Raw genomic sequence first — 24825 nt, forward strand, 5'->3', positions numbered from 1 at the left:
CAATTCAGGTGTAGGCCAAGGGAAAACAGAAATCTCTCTATGATGTTGGTGTAATGTAAACCTGAGAATTGACAAAATGAGGGTTATGTTAAAAAAATTGAACATTTTCAATTAGTATGTAAAAAAAATTATTTAAATAAAGTTAACCTGTAGAAGGCCTCATTCAATTGCATGTAAGCTCGGTTGTTTGCTGCGTTTTGTTGCTCTATGTGAGTTAAATGGCGTATGACAACAGAATCTGTATGTGGCATGTGAGGCATGGATGGTGCAGTTGGTGGTGGTGCTGTTGTAGGTGCTGCAGATGAGCTCGGCTGAGATGAAGGTGGAATAGGATGCTCTAATGGATTAGTGCAATAATTTCTGATGAAGTGGGAATTTATAGGTTTCTTCAATTTAACTGTTTAGTTGAAGCAGTCGGCAATGCTAACGCCTTATGAAGCACACAAAGCAGTAATCAGAGCAGGGAATCCTAAAGGCTTCGTCACTGCTGCAATAGTGGAGGTGTTGGACATGACAAACTGGTGTATTTCATCTGAAATTATTGCTGCTATGTCCACAGTTAACTTCTCCATGAAGCTATAAATCAAATATGCTCGAGGCATGCGAACATTTGAGGTGTGTGTGATAGGGGCTATGTTGGCAAAGAGAAACGATGTCTATATTTGTGCCAAAGTGTTTAAACTTTGCCTCTTAAATCTCATTGCCTTTCCAGCAGCATTTGTCTCATAGGATTTCCCAAGGATGCATAAGACATTAGCTACTTTCTAATCTACAAAACCTAAAAATCTCTTTCTACGTTGTTGATATTGGCACACCTCTCCTTCGAGTAAGATCATAGGATTACCCAAAAGTGCAGAAATAGCTTCCCTATCATAAGCAATTGTTTGCCTCTGAACCTAAGACTTCCTCTCTCCCTTGTCTGGTATCAATGGCCACACATTTGCGTAAAATTCTTTTACAATGACTTCATGTATTTGGTTGGGGAGATTTGCCAAGTATTGCCATTTCGTTCTGACAATTTCCTGCATAAATTCGTCGTACTCTCCTTCATCTAATACTACTTTCCTCTCAGGTAATAATTCCCTTTGCTCCAATTGAATGTATCTTTCAGCCTTTGTCCTAATTCTGAACCTAAATCTATCCCATGATAGGAATGGTGTATGTGTTTGTAGTGGTTCTAGGTCATCCATAGCTTGTTCATTTTGTTGTGAACCTTGCCCAACCTCAGGTCTTTGCCTCTTTCTTTGAGGAATTGACTTCTTAGGTGTCATGCTGAAATAAAAAAAATGAAATGATAATACTATATAAAATAATGAATTTTTGAATAAAAAAATTTGGGTGAAATGCGAAATGCAGTACTTCCTTGGTTATTTCAGTTTAGTGGCACAAATCGCTTACGCATCCATATGCGGTTTAAGCAATTTTACTAGCACAATGAACCAACATGGATACAAAATAACATTGTGGAATAACCAATCAAAACATTTACTTTTTTATCACATTATAAAACAGAAAATGCATGTATCAGAGTACTTTCCATGTATCACAATGAAAATAAGTAAATCTTCGTTAATGAAAACTTTAACCTTAAGAACAAATTGCATGCATCCAGCATAAAAGTGAGGAAGTACCTGACTTTGAAGGTAGAATGAAGGATAGTAAGGTTTAGAGTTTTGGCTGGGAGAAGAAAGGAGAAATTTTAGATGAAGGTATGAGTACAATAAGAAGGAGAACGATGAAACAGATGCAGTTTGAACTTTTAAAAGTGTAACCGTCGCCATTTTTGCTTAAGCGATTAAATTTCGCTTAAGCGAATTGTCGCTTAAGCCAAACATGCTTCACTAAAACTTTGCTTAAGTGAGTGAGCCTTTTTAAGTTGGTGCCAAAGGTCAGTGCAGTGACGTAGTGAGGAAGAAATAAAGATTATCCAGCCCTACCTTCTATGAAAAACTCACCTAATTTCGCTTATGTCAAGGAATGGTAAAAAGAATAGATTTTTCAAAATGTACAACTTTCAAATAATGAGTACAATGCTGAGGAATCAATGCTGAATCATGCTTCGAAGATGAAACTAATAACGTTCCTTCCAACCAACATAAAAAAAAATCTTGGGTCAACCTGACAACATTAACATCCAGAAAAGGTAAATATTTAGCACACATATTTCACTTCATTTGTCATCTTCTTTCTAAGGAATCAATGCTTATGATGTTTCTTCTTAAATTTTTGGGATAAAAAGGAAATGGAATGCGAATATGTTGCATAGAAGCCGCGTGTTGGGTTACAGTTTAACACTCTTGAAGAAGTATGAAAATATTGGTGTGAATATGGAAGGATAGCAGGATTTGGTGTGAGGAAACAATATTATAACAGGCGAAAGGTTGATGGTGTAATTTCATCTTGTCGGTACGTTTGTTGTAAAGAGGGACATCGAAAGGATGATAAAAGAAATCTAACAATTACAAAGCACATGGCAAAAACTAGAACTGATTGTCTTGCAAGAATAACATTGTTTTTGGGATGCAACAACAAATATGTTATACATGAGTTCGTTGAAGAGCATAATCATTCATTACAACTTCCAGAAACAACACACATGCTTGCTTCACATCGTAAGATAACTGAAGTCCAAGTTCATCAAATTGATTAGCCGAGTCCTCAGGATTACGACAGAAATCATCATTTTAGCTAATGAGCACACTTGCAGGACATCGAGCTAATGTTGGCTATACTCCTCTGGATGCAAAAAATTATTTGAAGGCTAAGAGACAACGGAGAATGTTATATGGAGAAGTCGGTTGCTTAATGGAATACTTTCAACGGCAGTTAATCGAGAACTTATCATTTTTTCATGCATACCAAATAGATGTTGAGGAACAAATCACAAATGTTTTTTGGGCAGATGAGAAGATGGTCATTGATTACAGGTGTTTTGGTGAAGTTATATCATTAGACACTACATATTCCACCAACCGAGCTAATAGACCTCTAGCCTTGTTTTCAAGTTTCAATCACTATCGAGGTGTTGTTATTTTTGGGGCAGTCTTGTTGTATGATGAAACAGCATAATCATTTAAGTGGTTGTTTGAGACCTTCTTGGAAGCACACAATCAAAAACAACCTCAAACAATTTTTATAGACCAAGATCAAGTAATGGCCAAGGCAATTGTTCAAGTAATGCCTCACACACATATCATGCTTTATGCACATGGCATTTAATGCAAAATGGCATAAAACACCTTGGCAATTTCATGAAAGGAGAAAGTCATTTTCTAAGAGATTTGAAAAAATACATGTATGACTATGATTCTTCAATTGAGTTTGAGGAAGCTTGGAGAAGGTTCATAACAGAATACAATGTTGAACAAAATTCTTGAATTACTTTACTTTATTCCATAAAGGAGAAATGGGCATCATGTTATTTTAAGGATATGTTCACCCTTAGAATGCGAAGTACTCAATTAAGTGAAAGTTTAAACTCTAATTTTAAGGCATGTATGAAACCTGGTATTGACATAAAACAATTCTTTGCTCACTTTGAACGAGTTGTTGAAGACAAGCGTTACAATGAGTTGAAGCATGAGTATGACTCCCGCCATAAGCTAGCTATGTTGTAGTATGAGGTGTCACCAATCTTAATACAAATGCCCAAGGTTTACACACATGCAATATTTAACTTATTTCAACAACAGTTTGCTCAATTCTTAGATTGTAACATATCCCAAAGGTTTGAAACTCCTCATCTAATTGAATATGTGATTACTAAAGTCCATCAACAAAGATCATGGACAGTTACGTTTGAACCTTCCTCAAGCACTATATATTGCTCTTCTAAGAAGTTTGAAACATTTGGCATACTTTGTTGTCATGTATTGAAAGTGTTTGAAGCCAATGATGTGAAGGTTATCCCTGATAAATACATACTTAAGAGATGGACAACACAGGATCGTAGTGAGATTATTCACAATGTCAAAGGAACAGAGGTAGAAGGAGATCATAAACTTAGTGCCACACGCCGATACCGTAATCTAGCATGTAAAATGATTAGGTTGGCCTCTGACATTTCTAGTTCATAAGAATATTATCAGCTAGTTGATGACAATATTAACAACTTAATCAATAAAATCACAAAACTTCGGTTGCAAACAAATAGTCTAATGGATAAAGATAAAGATGATGCAGAATTTATGGCCAATAATGATGGTACACAACCTAAGGGATTCAAGCGACAACCAAGCAGTAAGCGGAAAGGGAGTAAATGTTTCAAAAGTTGGGTTGAGCTACAAGGAAAGAGAAAGAAGAGTAGAGCTCCAATTTTAGATCAATCAACATCTCAAGTTCTTTTATATAATGATTTTGAATACAAGTAAAAACAATTCAGTTAACTTCCATATTATAACCATATAATATAATAATATGGGTGCTAATATGTTATAGGAATATCCAGCAATGTTTTATGATCCAGTTGAAGTACATTGTTCGGCACCTCCATGTTATGATCCCCTCACACATTACTTAATCAATTAAGTTTTACAGATTTTTTGAGAGTAATAATTTTAATCCTAACTTTACATTGTCTAATCATTGATGGTGGTTCCTAATATCTCTTCTTATTTTGTAGGGATAACTTCATGATACCAATGATTCAATTCTGGATGATATTTGATTGGAATGAAATGGAATGGAATCCTCAGCTTCTTTTGTTTTTGACTTGTCTATGTATTAGTGAATTCTTTTTGGGTAAATTTTATTGTGAACATTTGTGTACCATTAATGGAATGGAATGGAATCTTTATCCATGTTTTACTGCCACATTTAACTATTTCTGGATGAGTGAAATTGACTTTGACAACAAAATTTGCAAAATTTTACCTTTTGAGAACATGCTGTCAATTTCTGCATAATTTTCACTTTTTCTACATTATTCGCTTAAGCCCTAATTTTCGCTTAAGCTGTTTTCAATTCGCTGCAACATCACAAAAGTAGGCTTAAGCTAAGGAGCCATTCGCTTAAGCGGATCCTTATTAGCTTAAGCGAATTATAGTCCTGTGCATTAGTGCTCTCTGTCCCAGATTCGCTTCATTTTAATAAAATTCGCTTGCCTCCGCTTTAAGCAGATTACACTTGCGCTTAAGCGCTTTTAAAAGAGCTTAAGCGAGTAACCAGCCTAAAATTCATGGTTCTCTATCCCAATTTCGCTTAAAATTATAGATATTCGCTTGGGCAGAGTCAAGCAATTCAAGATTCGCTTAAGCCGTTATTTGTCGCTTAAGCAAGATTTCACCAACTTCGCTTGGACTCGCTTTGAAGCCTGGATCCCAGAATTGCATCGCTTAAGCCAAGAAGTACCGCTTAAGCGAGAAATCACTCAAATTCGCTTAAACAAATTTGAACATGAGGCTCATGTTCCCGCCAGAACATAAGAGGATCCAAATTCCCCAAACAATCCCCCCAAAAAAAGGGTTCTTTTATAATAAACAAAAAAAGATTTGATGGCATAAATTAATAAGGAGACATGTCTCTTCAGTGTAGAAAGCAGTGCAAATATGAAATTTGCAAAATTTCTAGTGGACACAAACTTGAAGAACATCAAACAAAATGCATTTTGCAAGATCATGTGCTCTAGCTTCTATTTGTATTTTGTACTTCAATTTCGTCTTTGTATTTATGTTCATAACTTATTATATACATGTATATCTAGATTATCTAATATATAGTTCGTCCAATTTTTCTCTAAGATTTGTTTTGGGCTAAGTTGTGCTTTTATTTTACCTCAAATATTTAACTTTTTTAATACTTATTAACATATTGTTGTTGTGTTTAATTTAAATTCTTTTTTATCTTTATTTTTTTATTATATAACTATTAGGGCAACTTTGATACATGTAATTGATATCATAGAACACATAGATCAACGGGTAGAGAATGGTTAAAAGTATTTTTGTTTAAAAAAAATTCTAATCAAAAGTTGATTGATTAAACTTTAACTACTAAATTTATTAAAAAAATGGAAAGTAAAATTATAAAAAATTGGAAAAACATTAATTAAGAAAATTCAACTAAAAATAGTAGAATTAAAATTTATTAGGCTTTATTTTATGAAGTCTTGAACTACCAAAATTTATCCTTTTTTTTTTTTCTAGAAGGAATCTTGTTAGGGACAATCCTGTTGTGATTTATTTATATGAAAAAAATTAATTGAATATTAATTTAAATGTAAAGTTTTTATAATATTTTTAAATTTAAAGTTTATCTCTTTATCAATTTTATTTAGCATAGTATACTATTTATTATTAATAATTATACTATTTAACAATTTTAAATTTATAAAAATTTAAATGTTATATTTAATATTTTAAATTATTTTGTTAAAAATTTTATTGTAATTTAATAATATTCATGCCATGCAAAAAAATTTCTTGTTTGTTTGGACATCTAAAACTTAAAAGTCAGTTTTCTATTTGAAAAAAGTAATATAAAATTATTTTGAAAATGAGTTAAATATTAACTTACATTTATTTTAATTGAAATTATTTTATTTTGAAAAAATTATTTAAAAATAAAATTTGAAGCTCACGTCTAATTGAACAGATTTTTTAGAGTCTTTTAAGTTTCAGAAAATATTTTACTTTTTTGTTTTGTTTCTTATTTTCAAAATTTTGTGTATGAAATATTGAAAAATACTTTTTTCCGTTTTCATTTCATATGCAAATCTTAGAAAATAAAAAAATGAAATAAAATAATTAAAATAAAAAACAAAAAAAATCCAGAAGCCAAACATGCCCTTAATTTCAGGCATTCCAACAATGTTACAAAAGCTTAGCGATAATAGACCTCGCAAATCCGAAGTGATGCAGCAAACAATCGATACTGATCATATCATATCTTCTATAACATATAAAAACAATTCATAGTTTTAACAACAAAAGCTCACACATGATCAATAAATGCCAGCTAAAGACTAAACCGCACAATGGAACACCACCATCAAACACCTTAATCCATTAAAATGAACAAATTAACCAATCAATAAGGTTATAATTTCAATTTTGAAAAACTTACAAATGATATAAATAAAATTTAATTCCAAAGCTTGATTTGATTGCCTAATTCATTAACCAAACAGGCATGCTTAAAATTCATTTTTATCCAACAATTATAGTAAGTATGCCGATTTCACTTCCAAACTCTATCTTTAACAACGATCTCTCAATCAGATCATTATAAAACAGATGATCGCGTCAGTATTTTGAACTTGCCAGACCCAACAATTAGAATAGGCGACTATAAAATCACTGAAAGGATTAGTGTTTATGGGAGAGACCAATGTTAGCCTATTCTTGCTTCCAATAGAAACGTGGATACAAAGGCATGCCATTTAAGTTGAAGAGGTGCAAAAGTGGGCAATGACATTTCCGTGAAAACAAGAATGCTAAGTATTAATATAATTTAATAATTGGCAGCTGCAAAGATCAGCATTGTATTAAGCATCAAAAGGAATCTCAAAAAGGTCAACAAAGAGGAGCAAATCAGGGTGTGGCAACGTCATCAGCAATCCCTTTCGGGTAGACCCAAGGTGGCAACTTGCTTGACAACTTGCAATAACATAAATCCAAACATTAAAAAAAGGACCATCGTATTCGTTTCGTACCTTTCATAGTTACCCCGTATTCTCGCTCATAATCGACAATCTTGTGAGTGAAGATTCGGAGGTGGGGCATTGATTAGATGCCTACTAAGGTATCCCTTTGTCTCTCACTCTTCTTGTTCTCCAAATATTTCCTTTACCTTCTCCTGCCTCTCTATCATCATCAACGTCAACAAAATAATAAATAAATAATCTCTATCATCACCCATCTTCTATAAAGACCTCACCAGATCAAAACATGGCCACCAAGAATCGAATAAATTGCTTCTCATAAAATCATTTCATCAATATTCTCACATTCGTTTGACGACAAAATCGTTACACAGGAAAATTTAAATCCCTAACCAAGGCTTGATTTGTTTATACATCTAATAACATGCATGTCTAATGGCATTGGAATAGAAATAGAGTTAACTGTTGACTAAAATGAAATAAAAGAAAATTATAAGAAATAGAATAAAATTGTAATTTAATTGTAATGTATTTAGTCTCATTATTATCAAATTATAGATTATCATGTCAGTAATAATTATTAATTTTTATAATATTTAATTTAAAATTATACAATCATATTATATATTTAATTTATTAGTTGACAATGGTGTATTTTTTTTATCTTTTATAATTATATATTTTACTGTCATTATAAGCTAATGTCAATAACATAAAATCAGAAATTAAAACAAAAGTATTATGAAGTATAATAAAACGATGGAAACTTGTAAATATAAAGACGAAATTATTTGCTCAATTCAATTTAATGCATATGACAGAAGTGATAAAAATTATTCTATATCATTATTTGATTAAAATAACTGAAAATTTATAACTTGTATTAAATTAATTGAAAGTTTATAACTTTTAATAAATTAAATATCACTTTAGATATTTTTTATAAATTAAACAAAAAATATTATTTTCATTGAATTTTTATTCATTAAATATTTCTACTGATTAATGTATTACTAATAAAAATAAATAATATAGAAATTAATGAATAAAGTATAAAATTATGTTAACACTATGATATTACGTGAAGAACCTAGATAGAGTGAAAAGATTGGTAAGTATTGGAAGTTGGAACATTGTTTTTGTTGTTAAATAGGTCACTGCATCGGCACCAAGAAGCTTGGAATTTGTCATGGTTGCCTAAATTCATTGAAAGTTGCGGTGGTGAAATCCGAGTCACACCTTTGCCCTCTTTGTCCTCTCTAGAATAATTGTGCTTGCCACCTCTACTTTTTATATTCCAATTTTGGTTCAAGTGGCACCCTCATATTTCCCTTTTACCCCTTTCTAAGTCCTAATAATATATCAGCTCATAATTGTTTAATAAAAAATGGAAAAAAATATATATTTTAAATTAATTATTATTTTTAAATCTATTTCAAGCAATATTAACAATAAAATATTTCACACACCATCGTGTGGTGTGTAAAATAAAATAAATATGTTTTTTAATAAATGAAATAAATATTTTCTTTACTTTTAAAAAGTATGAGATCTGTAAATAATATTTAAAATAAAAAATGGTTGCACATAAATTGAGTAAATTAAACATTGAAAATGCTTGTAGATTGAATAATTAGTTGCACAATAGTAAGAAAAAGGAATCAAATAATTAATTACACTTGAATAAACAGCAGTCTTATAATTTAGTTGGATGAAGATTGAAAATAAAAGATAAACAAGAAAATTGATTTAAATAAATAATATTTTTTTAAAGGATAAAATATGAGTTCTGTTATTTTAATATTAAAAATAATGTTATGTTTGCAATTTTATATATAATTTATCTTTCACTGATGTTATGTGTTTATGAGAGAGGAATTAAATTATAACTATGTAAACTACACTAATAAATAAATATATTGTTAAATATTTTTTAATATAAATTTTTATTTTAAAATTAACCATTGGATATATATATATATATATATATAATTTATAAAATTATAAATTATAACAAAATTATATGATACTTTTGTGATATACCTTTAAGGTAATATGTAGTTTTAAAATATATTAAAGTAAAAAAATTATTATATTTTCATAGTTATTTATTTAATGTTTATAAAATTTGACAATATATAAAATTATAAAAATAAAAAATAATTTTTTTAGTAAAACTTATAATTCTATTTTATTTCAAATGTATTTAAATCCATTACAACTGATCAATGTTAAATATTTTAGAATAATTTACATAACATTATAGTTTAAATCTCATAAATACTGCTGTAGTAAATCAAGTAACATATTAGTTTGCATTTTTCAACTCAAAAAGATTTTATTTCAACCTTAAAACCTTCTGAAAGATATTTTGAATCTAAATTTTATGAAAATTAAAAAAATTTCTTTGAATAAATAGATATATCTAAATTTCTATCATCTCAAATACATGTAAAACTATAATCATAATTACTTTTTTAAAATTGATTTTTAGCTAAATTGACATTTTAGTATTTTAATTTTATTTTTGTTTCATTTCAGTCTTTAGTTTATTTTTTTATTAAAATTTTTTAACTTTATTTTATTTTGTCTCAGTTTATTTTTTATTTAATTTAAATGTTAATAAAATAATATATTGTTAACTGTATTCAGTTTCGTAATTATTATTTATCTTTTATTTTAATTACTTGTCATAATCACAGTAATTTTTGATATATTTAATATTTCAATTTATTATAAGATTTAAATTAATGAGATACTCACTTTTATTGATAAAATTAGATTTATTTATTTATTTAATATATATACCGTAATAATTGAATCCTTTAATATTATATAGTTTAAATAAAATTGGAAGAAGGATAGAAGATAAGTTATGGAATAGAAGAGGAAAAGATGATGTGAATTGTGACTGAGGTCCAAGACGCATAAACAGAAACAATAGTTAATGAGTGGAGCAGGTTACAGAGGAGAGGCACAGAGAGTGGGTAAAATCAAAGGTGAGAAAATCAGAGACGTTAAGCAATTAGTGGAAGCTGAGGTATACGTGGGTACCACAATGTAAAGTGGGGGAAGGTTCTGTGGGGTCCATGGCAAATGCGGCGAGACGCAGCATCGCAGAAATAAAAGAAAAGCCATTTTATGCACTTGCGTTGCGTTCTCTTCTTCCTTTCTACTCAACTCAACTTAAATTCCCTTTTATTTTACTTTCTTATATCCCCATTTTTTATTGGATTATTATCCCAAAATATTTGCAATGCTTAAAGTGGCTCCCACTCGCTTCCCCGGAGGAGAAACCAAAGCCACCCGGAGTAGAAGATATCGACTCAAACCCTCTCCCAACTCCCAATATATGTTACAAACTAGATATTTACATCTTTTTATCAAAACTATTTCTAGAAAATAAATTTTATACAAATTAAAAACTTATTTTAGTTAATAATATTTTTATAATAAATATGTCGTTCAATACCGCCAGTTTGACAGCTAGACACCTAAAACTCGATGCTGACCTGAGCCGTATACTTTGGCTTTGCCATTGGTGGAGGGATACGCACCTACGCAAGAGCAAATCTGCACCTTTTATTGTAGGCCGTAAAATATTAATTATCAAATAGGAGTGCGTAATTTTAAGGATATATAATAAGAATTGATAAATCGGAGTATTTAACATTTTACGGGCATTATTAAATAAATTTAAAATTAAAATATCATATTAGAAATTACGGTAATATTCTTTTTTCATAATTTTCTAATCATCGATTCTTCATTAAATCTAAAAAAAATACTTGTTAATAAGATTTATAAAAATTTATATATGTTAAAATTTTATAAAAAAAAATATTCAGTAGTATTATTAGGACAGTGATAAAATAATTAAAAATAAAAATATACTTATTTTAATACATTTTAACATAATATTTAATAAAAATATTATTTACTAATTGTATAATCAGTGTTCTTAGAGAACTGATTTTAAAAAAACCCAAACTTTACTTAAAAATTATAAGATATAATATATTTTAATAATATTAGAAATTTATTTCGATTTAATTTTATTTGTTTTATTTATTTATTTATTTTTACTTTTACTATTTCGTATATAAACTTTTGATAAGAAAATAAAAATATTTTTGAAACTAAATAAACCTTAAATACTATAACTTTTTTAAAAATTATTAATTTTTGTTATATTTAAATTTTATTTTTTTTACCTTGATTCCTTCTTATTTGCACACACCTCTTTGCATTCTCCAAAAGTCGCCTGTGTTACTGCTTCCCTTTCTGTCTCTGTCTTCTTACTGTTATTACTCATTTACCGGCAGAAACAATCCAACTAGTTACGAGGCTGTCTTCACAAACCACCATGCACACCATCCTCGTCTAGCATATAAATTTCAACCAAAGTAAACTTGGGTTTTATTACAGTACCTATATTCACTGTTCAAAAGGCGTGTTGGGATTTGTAGTATGAGATTGACATCTTACCACAAAGGTTGTTCCAAGGAGCCGCTGAATTTCCCCTGACGTCAAATTCCAACATTCTCAATTTTTAATCATCGCAGCCCACACCCTATAGGTGTCTTATAGGTCAAGGTCTTATTACCAATTCTTGATTTAATTTTAATGTAACTTAAAGTTGGTTTATTTACCATACCAAAATTATAAACTAACACCGGATCGTTTTAATTTCAACGCCAAATGCTTTTTCATCCAATACTTTTAAAATAAAAGAAAGCCTAATTAAAACTATCGCAATTTCTTTACAATTGCTGCATTGAACGCTTATGTGTGTTACGGCGTAGCTTGTAACGAGAAAATTCTTGGTTTTAAGTTCTGACCCACAAACTTAAACAACTGAATATTCATCCAACTCAAAGGTTCACGAATGTTGATTTTAGCGAAATTGAAAACAACAATGAGAAAAACAAAAGAAATATCTAGTCTTTATTTTTATTTAATATTCATGTCCCACTGTCAGAGGACTGCTTACATATTTCATGTTTGGCACAAAAAAAAAAAAAAAGACAAAACTTAAAAAGAAAAAGAAAAACAAAGGAGAAGGGATCACCGACGAACCCTCATCTTTCTCAGTAGAGAAATCCTGTGCCAGTGTCTCACAAAAACTCGCCGAATTTCAAATCCGGGAAGAACCCTCTTCTCCAAAATATATAAGTAAGCAATTAAATAGAGGAATATTACACCATGAAAACAAACTACACGCGCGGGACCCGTTAATTAACCATGAGACACCGCGTACACAGAGAGAGTCCTCAAATGAAAAGGTTGAGAACTTTCCGGTCTCCGCCGTGACCCCACTGATCTCCAATCCCACTTTCAAGGCACGCCGTCGTCGTAACCGATTCCTCCGAGGTCATCGACGGTGAGCCCGACCGACGCTTCTCCACCTTTTGCAGGAAAATCGGAGTCAAACGAAGATCGAGATTCGGCCCCGCCTGAAGCTTCACGAGCTCCTCCGATCGCTTCCTTTTCCCGCTGGAAGAGACCTTGTTATGAGATCGCGAACTTGTGAACCGGAAATTTGGGTTCGGATTGGGCTCTCGGATCCTCCAAGTGTCGGTGCAGGCGACTTCGGCCTCCGATGCCTCGTCGGCGGCGGAGGCAGGAGCCTCGAGGCCCATAAGCTCCGGTATGGGCCTGAGGGTGCCGCCTCGCAGCACAGTCTCGACCGCCGCCTGGCACACGTGCCAGTTTCCGGTCCAGAGAAGGCCCACGGCACCGTTGACCGGGTTGACCGTTCTTCCGCACGCTTCAAACAGCAGGGACTGAAACAGAGCTGCATAGAGCGCACGCGAAGAAGGAAACATTACTTCACAAGAATATTCCAGATAGCGGGAGAGAAAATGAATTTATTTTTACAGAAAAGTTTGAATTACCAGGTCGTTGGTTTTGGGGAACGTTGGAAATGAAAGACATAAGACCAGCACGACCAAAGAATTTGGCTACGAAGACAGTGGCGTGGCCTTGGGCTTCAGCGGTTTCCATCCACTGCAAGCAAGGGCGCAAAATACATGACTCACTGCAACCCTTTCGAAGAACGCGGCAACCGTTGCAACTCATGCCTCTGTGCTTGTCTTGTGTTTTACTAATTAATAACAGCCTCACATGAACACAAATAAAATAGTGAGTAGCAGAAGCAGGGAATCTTTTTGGGTGTGGCTAACTAAACAGAGCGCTGAGAGAAGGTGAGAGAGGATGAGAGAATGGGAATGCAGGTGCAGGTGGGATATAAATAAGGGCAATGGAGGGAGAAGTGGGGTTGGTAGTTTAGTTAACTATGGTTGAGTTAAGGTTAGTGGGGAAAGTGGGAGATATATGTGAGGAAGCGAGAGTGTGTTTAATTCCGCGGGTGAGATTCCAATGTCTTTGGCGTGAGCGGCTCCGTGTTTCCGCGCATGCATGTTTCCTCCGCCGTTCGATTCTCTAATATATGGATGTTGATGCCTCCTTTTCTTTTTCCACCTTTCCCTACTCTTTATCTTATCATCGCTTTATAAAGTAACAAATTAGATATTTTATTATTATTTTAATTTCAACTATACAGTATTATTATTTTTTAAATGTTTAAAGATGAACAATTTCTTCCGCTTTTACTTTACAGATATGTTATATCAGAGACAAGTTTTTCTTCCATTTTCTATATTTGATAATTTGATTTTATTATATCAATTCTTTAACTTATTAAATATATTGTATAAAATTAAAAAAATTCGTTCATAATTTTTACTTTTACATTCCAAACAAAACTTACTGTGTTCTTACCTCTCTGTGATCTCTTTGTATATTTCTATGATAAATAAATACTAAGGAAATTCTTTGAAACACTTGTTAGAGTTTTATTAAATTTATTAAATAAAAATATTTTTTCAATAATATTATATTTTATTATTATTTTATTGTTTTTGATCTTTTAACCCCTGAAATAACGTGAGAGCACCAAGTGAGGCTTGTAAGACGGTGGGTATTAACATGTGGCGTGGTCGTGTACATGTCTAAGTTTCAAAAATAATAATAAATTTCAGCACGAGGAGGAAGGCTGTAAGGTCCAAACAAAATGAAATCCAAAAATTAGTTTTGATCTTAAATAAACATTTTTTAAAATTATGAAATTAGGAAATATTTTTTAATTTTAAACTATTAAACATGCTTATTTAATCTGTATTTAATATTATTTATAAAAAAAATAAATATCCAAAAAAATTAATATACATTTATTATATTAAAATATAAAAATATTTAATAAGTTTTATTCCTAATTAGTTTTCTTAATTTATAAAAGTTAAAAATAAATTTCTTATATTTTCAATGGTTTTCATGTTTTTATTTAATTATCAATCTTTATATATAATTTATGATTACAAATTCTTAAACTAGAATGTTTTTAAGAACTTTCTTGAACAATAATGCTTTTTTTTTTAATTTTTAAAAGAAGAGTTATTTTAAGACTTTGTTTTATTTCATATTATGTTATATATTTTTATATTAAATAATTATTTTAATTTTTTAGTTTATATAATTTATTTTTTAATTTAAAATTTATCACATCATTTTATTTTATTTATTCTTAATAATTATAACATATAATATCTTTAAAATTTATATGCTTTAAATTATTTATTTAAAATTTTGATTTAAACTAATAATACCCATATAGTACAAGAAAATTATTAGTTAAATAAATTTCAAACTTATCTTAAATGAGAAGAAAAAACTCTAATTGTGAAATTAGAGTATGTTTGATTTTCCTTCTAAAAATAGTTTTATGTTTTTAAAAATAAATTATTGCATAATTTTTTACTACATTTTATTTTTAAAATAGAAAATTGTTTTTAGAAGGAAAAAAAAAACATGCTCTTACTTTTGAATATTTTTAATTCAATTGAAATTTTCTTTTGTAAATGGTAAACTTGTTCTTCAAAAAAATAATAAAAAATCTACGTAAATAAAGATAAATTTTTTAAAGTAAAAGATCACAAGCTGTTTTCAAGTTCAATTAATAGCTACCAAGGGTAATTCCTGTTCGCAATTACTGTTAGTCTAAGAAAATTTACAATCAATAGAGTCTAATACAAAGCCCCTTCCTAAATAGATTGATTTTGTATATGTAAACGTTACGAGACTTTGTACCTCTCATCAATCTTTTGATTTAAATAAATAAATTTATTTGTGATTACTTTAAAAACAAATTAAAAATTGAAAAATTATTTATAATTTTTTAAAATAGTTCTTAAGTTACTTGCTTGATAACATAATTCAAAAAGTATAATATTTAATTTATGGCAACAGTGAGTGTGGACTTGGGCATAGGAACAGAAAATGCAAAAATTGTTGCATAGCAGTTGGGACCATGGAAATGAAAATTGGATTGGACTTGCCCGGTCTAGTCTCTATGATCGATAATTTTAACTATTGCCCTGTCATCTTTGTTAGTTGAAGATAAAAATATTTTAATATATATTACATTATCATATTTAAATATAATAAAAATTTAACTTAATATAACAAATTATTTAATATATACAAGTATATTAAAAAGTTTATATAGTTTGGATAATAAATATATTTATAAAGAAAGCTATAAAGTTTGTTATTAAATATGGTATAAAATTAATTAATATGGATTTAAAATATTGATTTATTATATTAATTTGAATTTAATATATATGTGAAGTTAAAAAAATTATTACTAGCTTGAAAATGGTTGAACCAAATAAACCGTAAATAAATATTTTCGTCGATTCAATGACTAATTCAGTTGAAAAAACATTGGTTGGGATTAAAGCTTTTGGGTTAAAGAATAAGAGAAGAGAGTTAAAACTGTTTGTGAAATACCTTTTTTTGTAAACCTAGAAAGGAGTAATTTTTCAATGAGTAAATTTTTGTTAACTATAAGACAATTGGATAAATGAGAAGATAGTAAGTAGAAAAAAAAATCAGAATTTCTAACTATTTATATTAGTTCACGCACAATCATAGGATTACGTCCAATTTTTTACTTTAGGTTAAGGTTTTTACTATTTTTCACAAATTAAACATAATATATAGAAACTCAAGTATTAATGTATAAGTTTTTCTAAAGTTCAAATAATCTCAAATATTTTTTTTTTATAAATGTCTTTTCAAGAAAAATACATCCTCAAGTCTTTCTTACTTTTTGTATGAATGTGTTTTTGTTATATAACATAAATATAATAAGTTTATGTTAGATTTAACATATATATATATATATATATATATATATATATATATATATAGATATATAGATATATTAAAAATATTTTAATACAACCATATCCTTTGCTATATTTAAAGTGTCTTTTGTTTTATATATTTTATTTTTATTATTATTTTGGTGGAAGTTGTGAAAAATAAGTAGAAAGATATTTTTTTGTTTCTTTTAAATAAGTGTAACTTTGTTTTACTTACTTGGTCAACTTCTTGCAATTGTACTCTATCTATTATTTTTAAACCGTTTTACAAATAATATATTGTACTCAAATATTTTAACAAATTTGTAAAGTACAATGTGAAATTTATCTACAATTAAAATATTTTTCAATCATCAAATCTTATTTAGAATTTCGTAAGTTTTGAATGGACTTATTTTTACTTTAACAAGGTAAATTAAGTATGTGAATGATAAAAAGAAAACATGAAAAGAAATAATTTAATTTCTTCTAGGGGTAAGCATCGATTGAGTTTGATTTTAAGAAAATGTTAATATAAGAGGGGTAAGAATCTACAATTACCATTAACATAAGAAGTTTAATACTATAAAAATTTAATTATATTCCTCAATGATTTTTATCTTAAACTTAATTTATGTTATACCTACATTTTGTCATCATTTATCCAAAATTTCTATTGTTAACTTGAGAGAATAATAGAAAATTGTTTGAAGAGACATTGTAATTGAAATTTCATATATAGGTGAACTTAAGTGACAATGTCACCAAGCACCATTACTTTGTATATAAATGCACACGTTTTTCATATTACAATGTCATGTATTAGTTTTTTATATCTTAAACCTTAATTTAACTTTAAAAAATTTTAAATATACATATATTTAGTTAGTAATGTAAATAAAATTTATCAATTATCATAAAAAGAAAATGATATTTTGCAAAAAAGAATGTTTTAAAAAAAACACTAATATTTTTTAAAAATAATATTTAAACCAAATATGAGATAGAAATAGTTTAAAAAAAGATTTTCTATAAATACTCCTTTAATGTTAGGTCATCCATAAAATTCAGTCTTGAAAACTTGATAAGTATATGTCTAGTCCTTGCATGAAAAATGTGTTGATATATCTTATCTTACCTAAAAATATAATTATAACATTTTTAATAAGATTTGGACTGTATTCGTTTCTTGAATTAATTTTTGAAAATAAATTAGTCTCACAACACTTCAAAGTTTAAGTTAATTGAAAATTTGGTAAAATGAATATAATTGAGGCATTAAGGATCCTTCTTTTATATATACATGAGTTCTCATAGGTTTTAGAGTTGAACCATAAGTTAAGTTAATAAACTCCATGGTAGTTGTGATTGTATGCATTATTATGACAGATGAGACAAGTGTCTCTATCTAAGGTAACTTTGAGTGAGTTTTAAGGGTATAAAATAGTGTTGAATTTATAGGACTAATACTAATTTTGATGGCAATAAAAACATGCTAAAGTAATTCTGTAAATGATGTTAAACTTTGAAGATCAAACACCAATGTCAATGGTGATGGCAATTTTATCAAATTGATTGTGATAAATTATGTTGATTCATCACTTACAAAATCTTGAGCACTTGAAGAAGAAACTCAAAACACCAAATTAGTCTAAATTTAGGTGAAGAAATATAATAAGAAATTTCAATGCAATATGAATTGTGTCACAATTGGGGTCACAATGGAAAGATGATCGCGCAGAGGAAAGGAAATATGTAGAAAAGGGTTGCAATCAGTTAAAAAGAAATTAATGACAGAGAGTTACTATCAAAGTTTATTAAAGAAAATATTAAAAAAATAATTAAAAAATCTTTAAAATTAGATTTGAATTCGTGAATCATTTACGTGTAAAGAATGTATTAGCACCCTACAACGTTTATTAATTAAAATGATTACCTTCTACTTAATTATACAAAAATTATTTTAACTATAAAAATATTTATTTCACTCTAAAAAAATAATTAATTTTTTTTACTAATTTCAATTTTTTTTTTATATTTTAGATTTATTTCTAGTTTTTACACTTTTTTAGAGATTTTTTTTAAATAAGGAAACACAATAAAAAATTATTTGAAATAAAGGAATGATTTATTTATAAAATATTATTCTTTTTTATATTAAAGAAATTTATAAAAAAAATTCATCTTGATATTTTATTTTCTTGAAAGTAAAAATTCATTTTTATTATTTTTTATGAAGACACATAATTTAAAAATAAATTTAAATTAGAAGAATGAATTATTTATAAAATATTATTCTTTTTTTTGTATTAAAGAAATGTATCTTAAAAAGATTTTATCTTGGTATTTTACTTATTAATTTTTTAACAAAAAATAACAATTTCATATTGTTTTTTTAAAGGATAATTGTTTGAAATTATTCTTAGTTTAAAAAGAATTTAAAAAAATATTTTAGACTTGAAAAGAAAAATAAAGATTTTTCTATGTATCCTTCAAGTTTAATGGAGAAATCAAAATCACGTAGTTCTTTTTTTTTTAATCAGGTTTAGATAAGTTTTGAAGATTTTTTTTTTAAAAAAAACTTAATTTTTTACTTTATTATTATTTTTTAAAATAAATTCACTCCTACACAGAGTTCAAATTAGCACATGACTACTCAATAAACTCTTACGATCTAAGCAACATTGAAGGTGGATTCATTACTCTATCAAAATCGCTTGGCTGTTGTGTGGATACAAAAAATTGATGTACCTATTAATATGGAATTTTTGCACGCCAAAAAGGAAAAAATGAGAGACATATAGAATAAATAAGTGAATACAAAAGCAAACAAAAATGATGAGGAAATAACTCTTATTTGATTTAGAAATTAATTTTTTTTATATTAGGATTTGCAAAGAAATTAGTGTTTTAATGATTTTTGTAAAAAAAAAAATTTTAAGATTTAGAAAAATTACATTTTTATAATTTGCAAAATTGTTAAGGTTCAAAAAAAAGTTTGTTTTAGAGCTTGCAAAAAACTAAATGATTTTGGGGTTAGAAAAAAAAATTATTTTTACAGTTAGAAAAAAATAGATTTTTTTTTGGGGAGGGGGGGTTTGCAAAAAAAGAAATACTTGGGGTTAGAAAAAAAAATTATATTTGAGGGTTAGCAAAAAAAGAGAATATTTGGGGTTAGAAAAAAATAAATTTTCATGGATTTTAGATTTTACTTTTTAGAGTTTGACAAAGGGAGAAAAAATGTAGGGTTAGAAAGATGATTAGGATTTATAGAAAAAAAATTACAAAAGAAATTTTATTGAATTTTGTCTTTTCATTTATTTATTTATTAAACTTGCAAAAAGTATTAGATCATGAAGGAGAAGAGAAGAACGTACAAAATAAATAAACAAAATACATGCAAACAAATGAGTAAGAACAAAGACTCATACTAGATTAAGGAAAAATGAGAAACAAATAAAGAAGGAGAATCTTAATGAAAGATTTTTTTCTTTTTTTACCTCTTTGCTGTTTGATATCTCCTTCGATTTTTTCTTTATAATCGACATTGAGGTGTGTTTTAAGATTCTTGGTGCTGTTAAATAGCTTTTTTTGATTCCATATTCTTCTTTTGATCTTTATTTTTCGGACTCTTTCTCTGTAATTTTCTCTCAAAGAAGTTTTAATTCTCTTTTTTCTTTCTTTTCTCTTTGGTTCCTAAACTCTTAATTTTCTTGTGCTCTCCAAGAGAGTTCGTTTCTCTCTCTTTTTATTTCCCGTAAAAAATCATCATTCTTTTTTTAGAACTTAAGCTTCCTATTTATAGGCATTTTATAAAACTTTAAATTCTATTTAATATATAATTATTTATTTTTTTATTTTAATAAAGTCTTCAATTTTCTATAACCTCTTATTTTCTGATGACTAGTAATTTTTTTTTTTCCATCTACTCTCCTAAAAATCTATAAACTATTTTGACTATTTCTAAATTTGATTTTAAATTTTAAAATTTAAAATTTAAAATTAATTTTTATCTATTTTTCTTAATTTCTTACAAAATTGAATAATTGTATTTAATTTTTAATTTTTAAAATTATTTTTAAAAGGAACCCAAATAAAATTAAATATTTATAAACAGTTAATTTAAGATTAGCACTTTGTCTTAGTAGTCTTGAAGTTTCCTCTTCCATTTTCAACAAAGCTGCCATAATGCCACCTTAGACAGGGCACCCCGCAAATCAAGCTGTGTTTTGGATGACTGCATTGTGTCTTGGCTTAGCCACACATGGCGGCTGACTGGGACGGGGTTGAGATAATATCCAACCATTGACATGTTATAACTATGCATGATTACAAGTTCAAGAAATGTTAGCAACCGAAATAAACTTGATAAGAATTTGATTTTACAATAATGGAATTGGCTAAATTTTAATTACCTTATTGCAAACATCCTAATTGCACTTGCTGTATTGCGTTCGGCGTGTCATAAATAAAATAGACAAAGTCAAATTGCAACACAGACAATCACTGGTTTGGATTGACACTAAAGAATACATTAATTTTTAATAATTGATTATATTTATAATTAATTGTATAAAATAAAATTTATGATGGAATATGCTAGGTGAGAATTGATTCCAAAGCAATCTAGTTTAATTATATAAAATAATAATTTTTTATGGTAAATTATAAGAAAAATATGATGTGTGTAATAGTTAATTTTTATTTGAAATAATTAATTATTAAAAACTAAAATTTAACTAAAAAATTAAATTGATAGCATTTAATTATAAGTGCTAAAATTTTATTCATCTCAAATATGTGATTTCTTTTGTAACAACAAATAATCAAATATTATAAACAATTTCTTATCAACTCTCAAAAAGATTGTAAAATATTTTTAATAACTTTTTTACGCAACCAAAGAAAATAATCTATTCCAAACATACTCCAAATTTTATATAAAAAAATAATTATAACAAATATTAAAATTAAATAATATAATGATAACATGTTACATTAAGTGATATATAGAGGGACATAAAATAAAGTTATTTTAGATTTTTTTAAAATTATTTTTTTATTTTTTATATTTTTGAGCAATTTTAGCTTCATCTTCTTTTACAATGTCTTCTTCTCTTATAACTATAGTAACAACATTCACTTTTCAACAACTATGATGAACTAAATGCTTGAGGGTAAAGGAGGAAGAATGTCAACAACATTTTTGTTAAATAATAGTGCAATCAATAAAAGGAATTGGTTTGGATGGTTGGAGATACAAAATATGATAAAAAGAATTATCAACCATAGTAAATTGGTTTGTAATACAAGGTTTTGAGTAAAAGAAGAAAAAAAGTCAATAATATCTTGATCAAATAATAGCAACATTAACAACATGAAAGATGATTCATGATAGTTGTAGGTAAACGAGATAGTGGAGAAAACATTGAAGATGACAAAGTAACTCGTGGTACAAGATTTAGAGAATGAGAGAAGAAAAATGTCAATAATATTTTGGTCAAATGACAACAATATCTAAGATGTAAGGATAATTTATTATCGTTGTAAGTGAAAGAGATAACTAAAAAAGAAAATATCGTAAATGAAAATAAACAAAAATAAATAAATAAAAGAATGTTACAATTAAAAAATTAAGTATAAAAGGAACTAATTTAAAAAAATCTTAAAATAATATAATTTATATCCTTTCACATGTCGCTTAATATAACAAATCATTATTTTATTTCTTAATTTTAATATTTATTAATGATAAAGACTAAATTGAATAATAGTTGATAATCTTAAAAACTAAAATTTAAAATTTAGAAGACTAATTTTATGTATATTGTAAATTTTAAAAATTAAAGTAAAGGTATATTCTTTTATATAAAAAAAAAAACTCTTAAAAAACAGTTAAAGAAGATTTAATTACAAAGAAATTAGTATAGAGCTGATTAAATGTGTTAATCTCATTGGATTGGTATGATTAAATTTGTTAAACTAGAATATTTAAAATTTAAATTCAAATTAATTTTAACTTTTTTTATCTAACATTTCTGCACATTTTTTTTTATTGTATTCAAGTTTATCTGATTTATTTGAGTAGGAACTACATATTTAAATTTAATTCAAATTCTTACCCTGTAGCTCAAATAAAATATGAATGACCTTAGACACAAATCAGATTAAATAACTCATTTTGACACTCTGCAGTAATATTGATATATAACTCACCTATTTATGAAACTATGGGATTTCAGAATGAAGGCACTTCACAAAAATACGAAAATGTCCCTTTCATGACACTTGGCAGACGTGGCATCCTTATCCGGTTCCTCATATTTATTCGACCATTTTAATTTATTACACCTTGGAAATTTTAAGGCAAAAGTTGCATCGATACAAGGTGAACTGTATAAATTTGCTTCAAGTTATATTATACTAGTTTAGTAGTCTGAAATGGATAGATATTTCATTTTATTTCAGAAATAAAATATAATTTAGAATTAGAGAGTAAAATTGTATATTTTTGAATAATTAATATATTATAAAAAATATTTCAATTAATTTTATAAATATAAATAATGTCTATCAAAATGATAAAAAATTAATTAAGATAAATAATTTTAAAATATAATTTATTTGAAAATAATATTTTTATAGTATGATATTTAAAAAGTTAAGATTAAATGCTAATATTTAATATATATTTATGATCATAAATTTAAGAGAAAAACTTTTAAAAGTAAACTTTAAATTTAGAAGAAGAAAAGAAGATATTTTTTATAAATACAATAATAATTTTTTTTAAAAATAAAATTTTTATATAAAATAATAATAAAAAATTACGTAACAATTTTAATATTTAAAATTTGAAACAAAATCAGTAATGAGCTTCTTGTCAAACCTCTGCCGCGAGAATTCCAAAAGCTGTCAACCCTATCAATGATATTGTCACACTTTCATGAACCAATTGGCATGTACACGAGGTCACAATTGAAAGAGTGTTTCATTGCAACACCCTTAGACCCTTGCTAGAGCTTCTTTGCTTAGTAGATGCTCATTTGCCACCGGTGACAAAGCTTCAAAAGGGAGTCACTGACATGTAGAGACCCTTTCTTCTTGGTTTAGATGTTCTTTCTTATCTCTCTGATTCGTGCATTTATGCAACAGTAGATAGTAACATAGATATGGAAAATGATCGACATCTTTGTTTAATTTGACAATTTATTTGATGAGAAATTCGAAGGAAGAAAGAAGCTTTTCACTTTTGAACTTCCCGTAGCATAGCTTTAGCCGAGGAAGAAGAAGATTGTATGCGCAACCATTAAAAATTGGATGATAACACGACAAATTAATTGATCAAATTTACGTAATTAAAACATTAAAGACTAAAATTGAGATACTAAAATTAAACTATGACCTTCTAACAATTCTGCGTGAATTTAAGTCATAATTAAGCTCGTAATGTTCTTATATATTCAGTTGATTATTTTGGAAAAGCATTTGGCCAATGATGTTGAAAATCTATCCATATAAGATTGGTCATAACAATTTAAGAAATTATTTAAGTGGGATTATTTTGAATTATGCTTTTAAATTTAATTGTGATAATTCAAAATATTATTTATATAAAATTATTTTTGACGATACAATAATATTTTTTTAAAAAATTCAATTGCTAGTGAGATTTCATATGTGAGAGAATACATGAGAAGTTGTATTCAACTCTCGATAAAAAAAAATGAAAAATACATTGAAAAGTGATGAACAAAAAACTAACAAAAAATAACTAATGTAACATTTTTAGTGAGAGAACACATAGCCTAATTTTTCAAACTGTGGACTAGAACATATAATTGGAGACTGATAAGAAAGTACTGAGGGGTGCATTAAGTATACGTACTGAGAAAATAAATACAAAGTGTTTAATGAAGATATTTATTATGTTTAAAGTATAAAAATTAAATAATATTTTAAAAAACTAATACATTTCATACAATATTTTAAAGTTTCATTAACCAAAATTTAACC

General features: G+C 27.6%; 1 protein-coding gene and 1 pseudogene across 1 annotated transcript; one reads left to right on the forward strand and one right to left on the reverse strand.

The window, feature by feature from the left end:
- The first annotated feature begins 1703 nt into the window (after window positions 1-1703).
- Window positions 1704-4076, forward strand: LOC113858137 (annotated as a pseudogene).
- An 8446-nt stretch (window positions 4077-12522) lies between these two features.
- Window positions 12523-13826, reverse strand: LOC113858431 (LOB domain-containing protein 37-like). Its single transcript, XM_027491093.1, has 2 exons — window positions 13498-13826; window positions 12523-13397 (listed from the first exon to the last, which is right to left on the reverse strand). Exons 1-2 carry the CDS (start codon window positions 13679-13681, stop codon window positions 12874-12876), a joined length of 708 nt encoding a protein of 235 aa, XP_027346894.1. The 5' UTR covers window positions 13682-13826; the 3' UTR covers window positions 12523-12873.
- Window positions 13827-24825: the final 10999 nt, after the last annotated feature.

The sequence above is a fragment of the Abrus precatorius genome, unplaced genomic scaffold (genome assembly GCF_003935025.1).
Source record: "Abrus precatorius isolate BTA unplaced genomic scaffold, Abrus_2018 Scaffold2, whole genome shotgun sequence".
Classification (NCBI taxonomy): domain Eukaryota; kingdom Viridiplantae; phylum Streptophyta; class Magnoliopsida; order Fabales; family Fabaceae; genus Abrus; species Abrus precatorius.

Coding starts and splice junctions, on each gene's coding strand:
- LOC113858431 (XM_027491093.1), bottom strand. CDS start 13,681: ATGAGTTGCAACGGTTGCCGCGTTCTTCGAAAGGGTTGCAGTGAGTCA. Junction 13,398..13,497: donor TCCCCAAAACCAACGACCTG/GTAATTCAAACT, acceptor CGCTCTATGCAG/CTCTGTTTCAGTCCCTGCTG.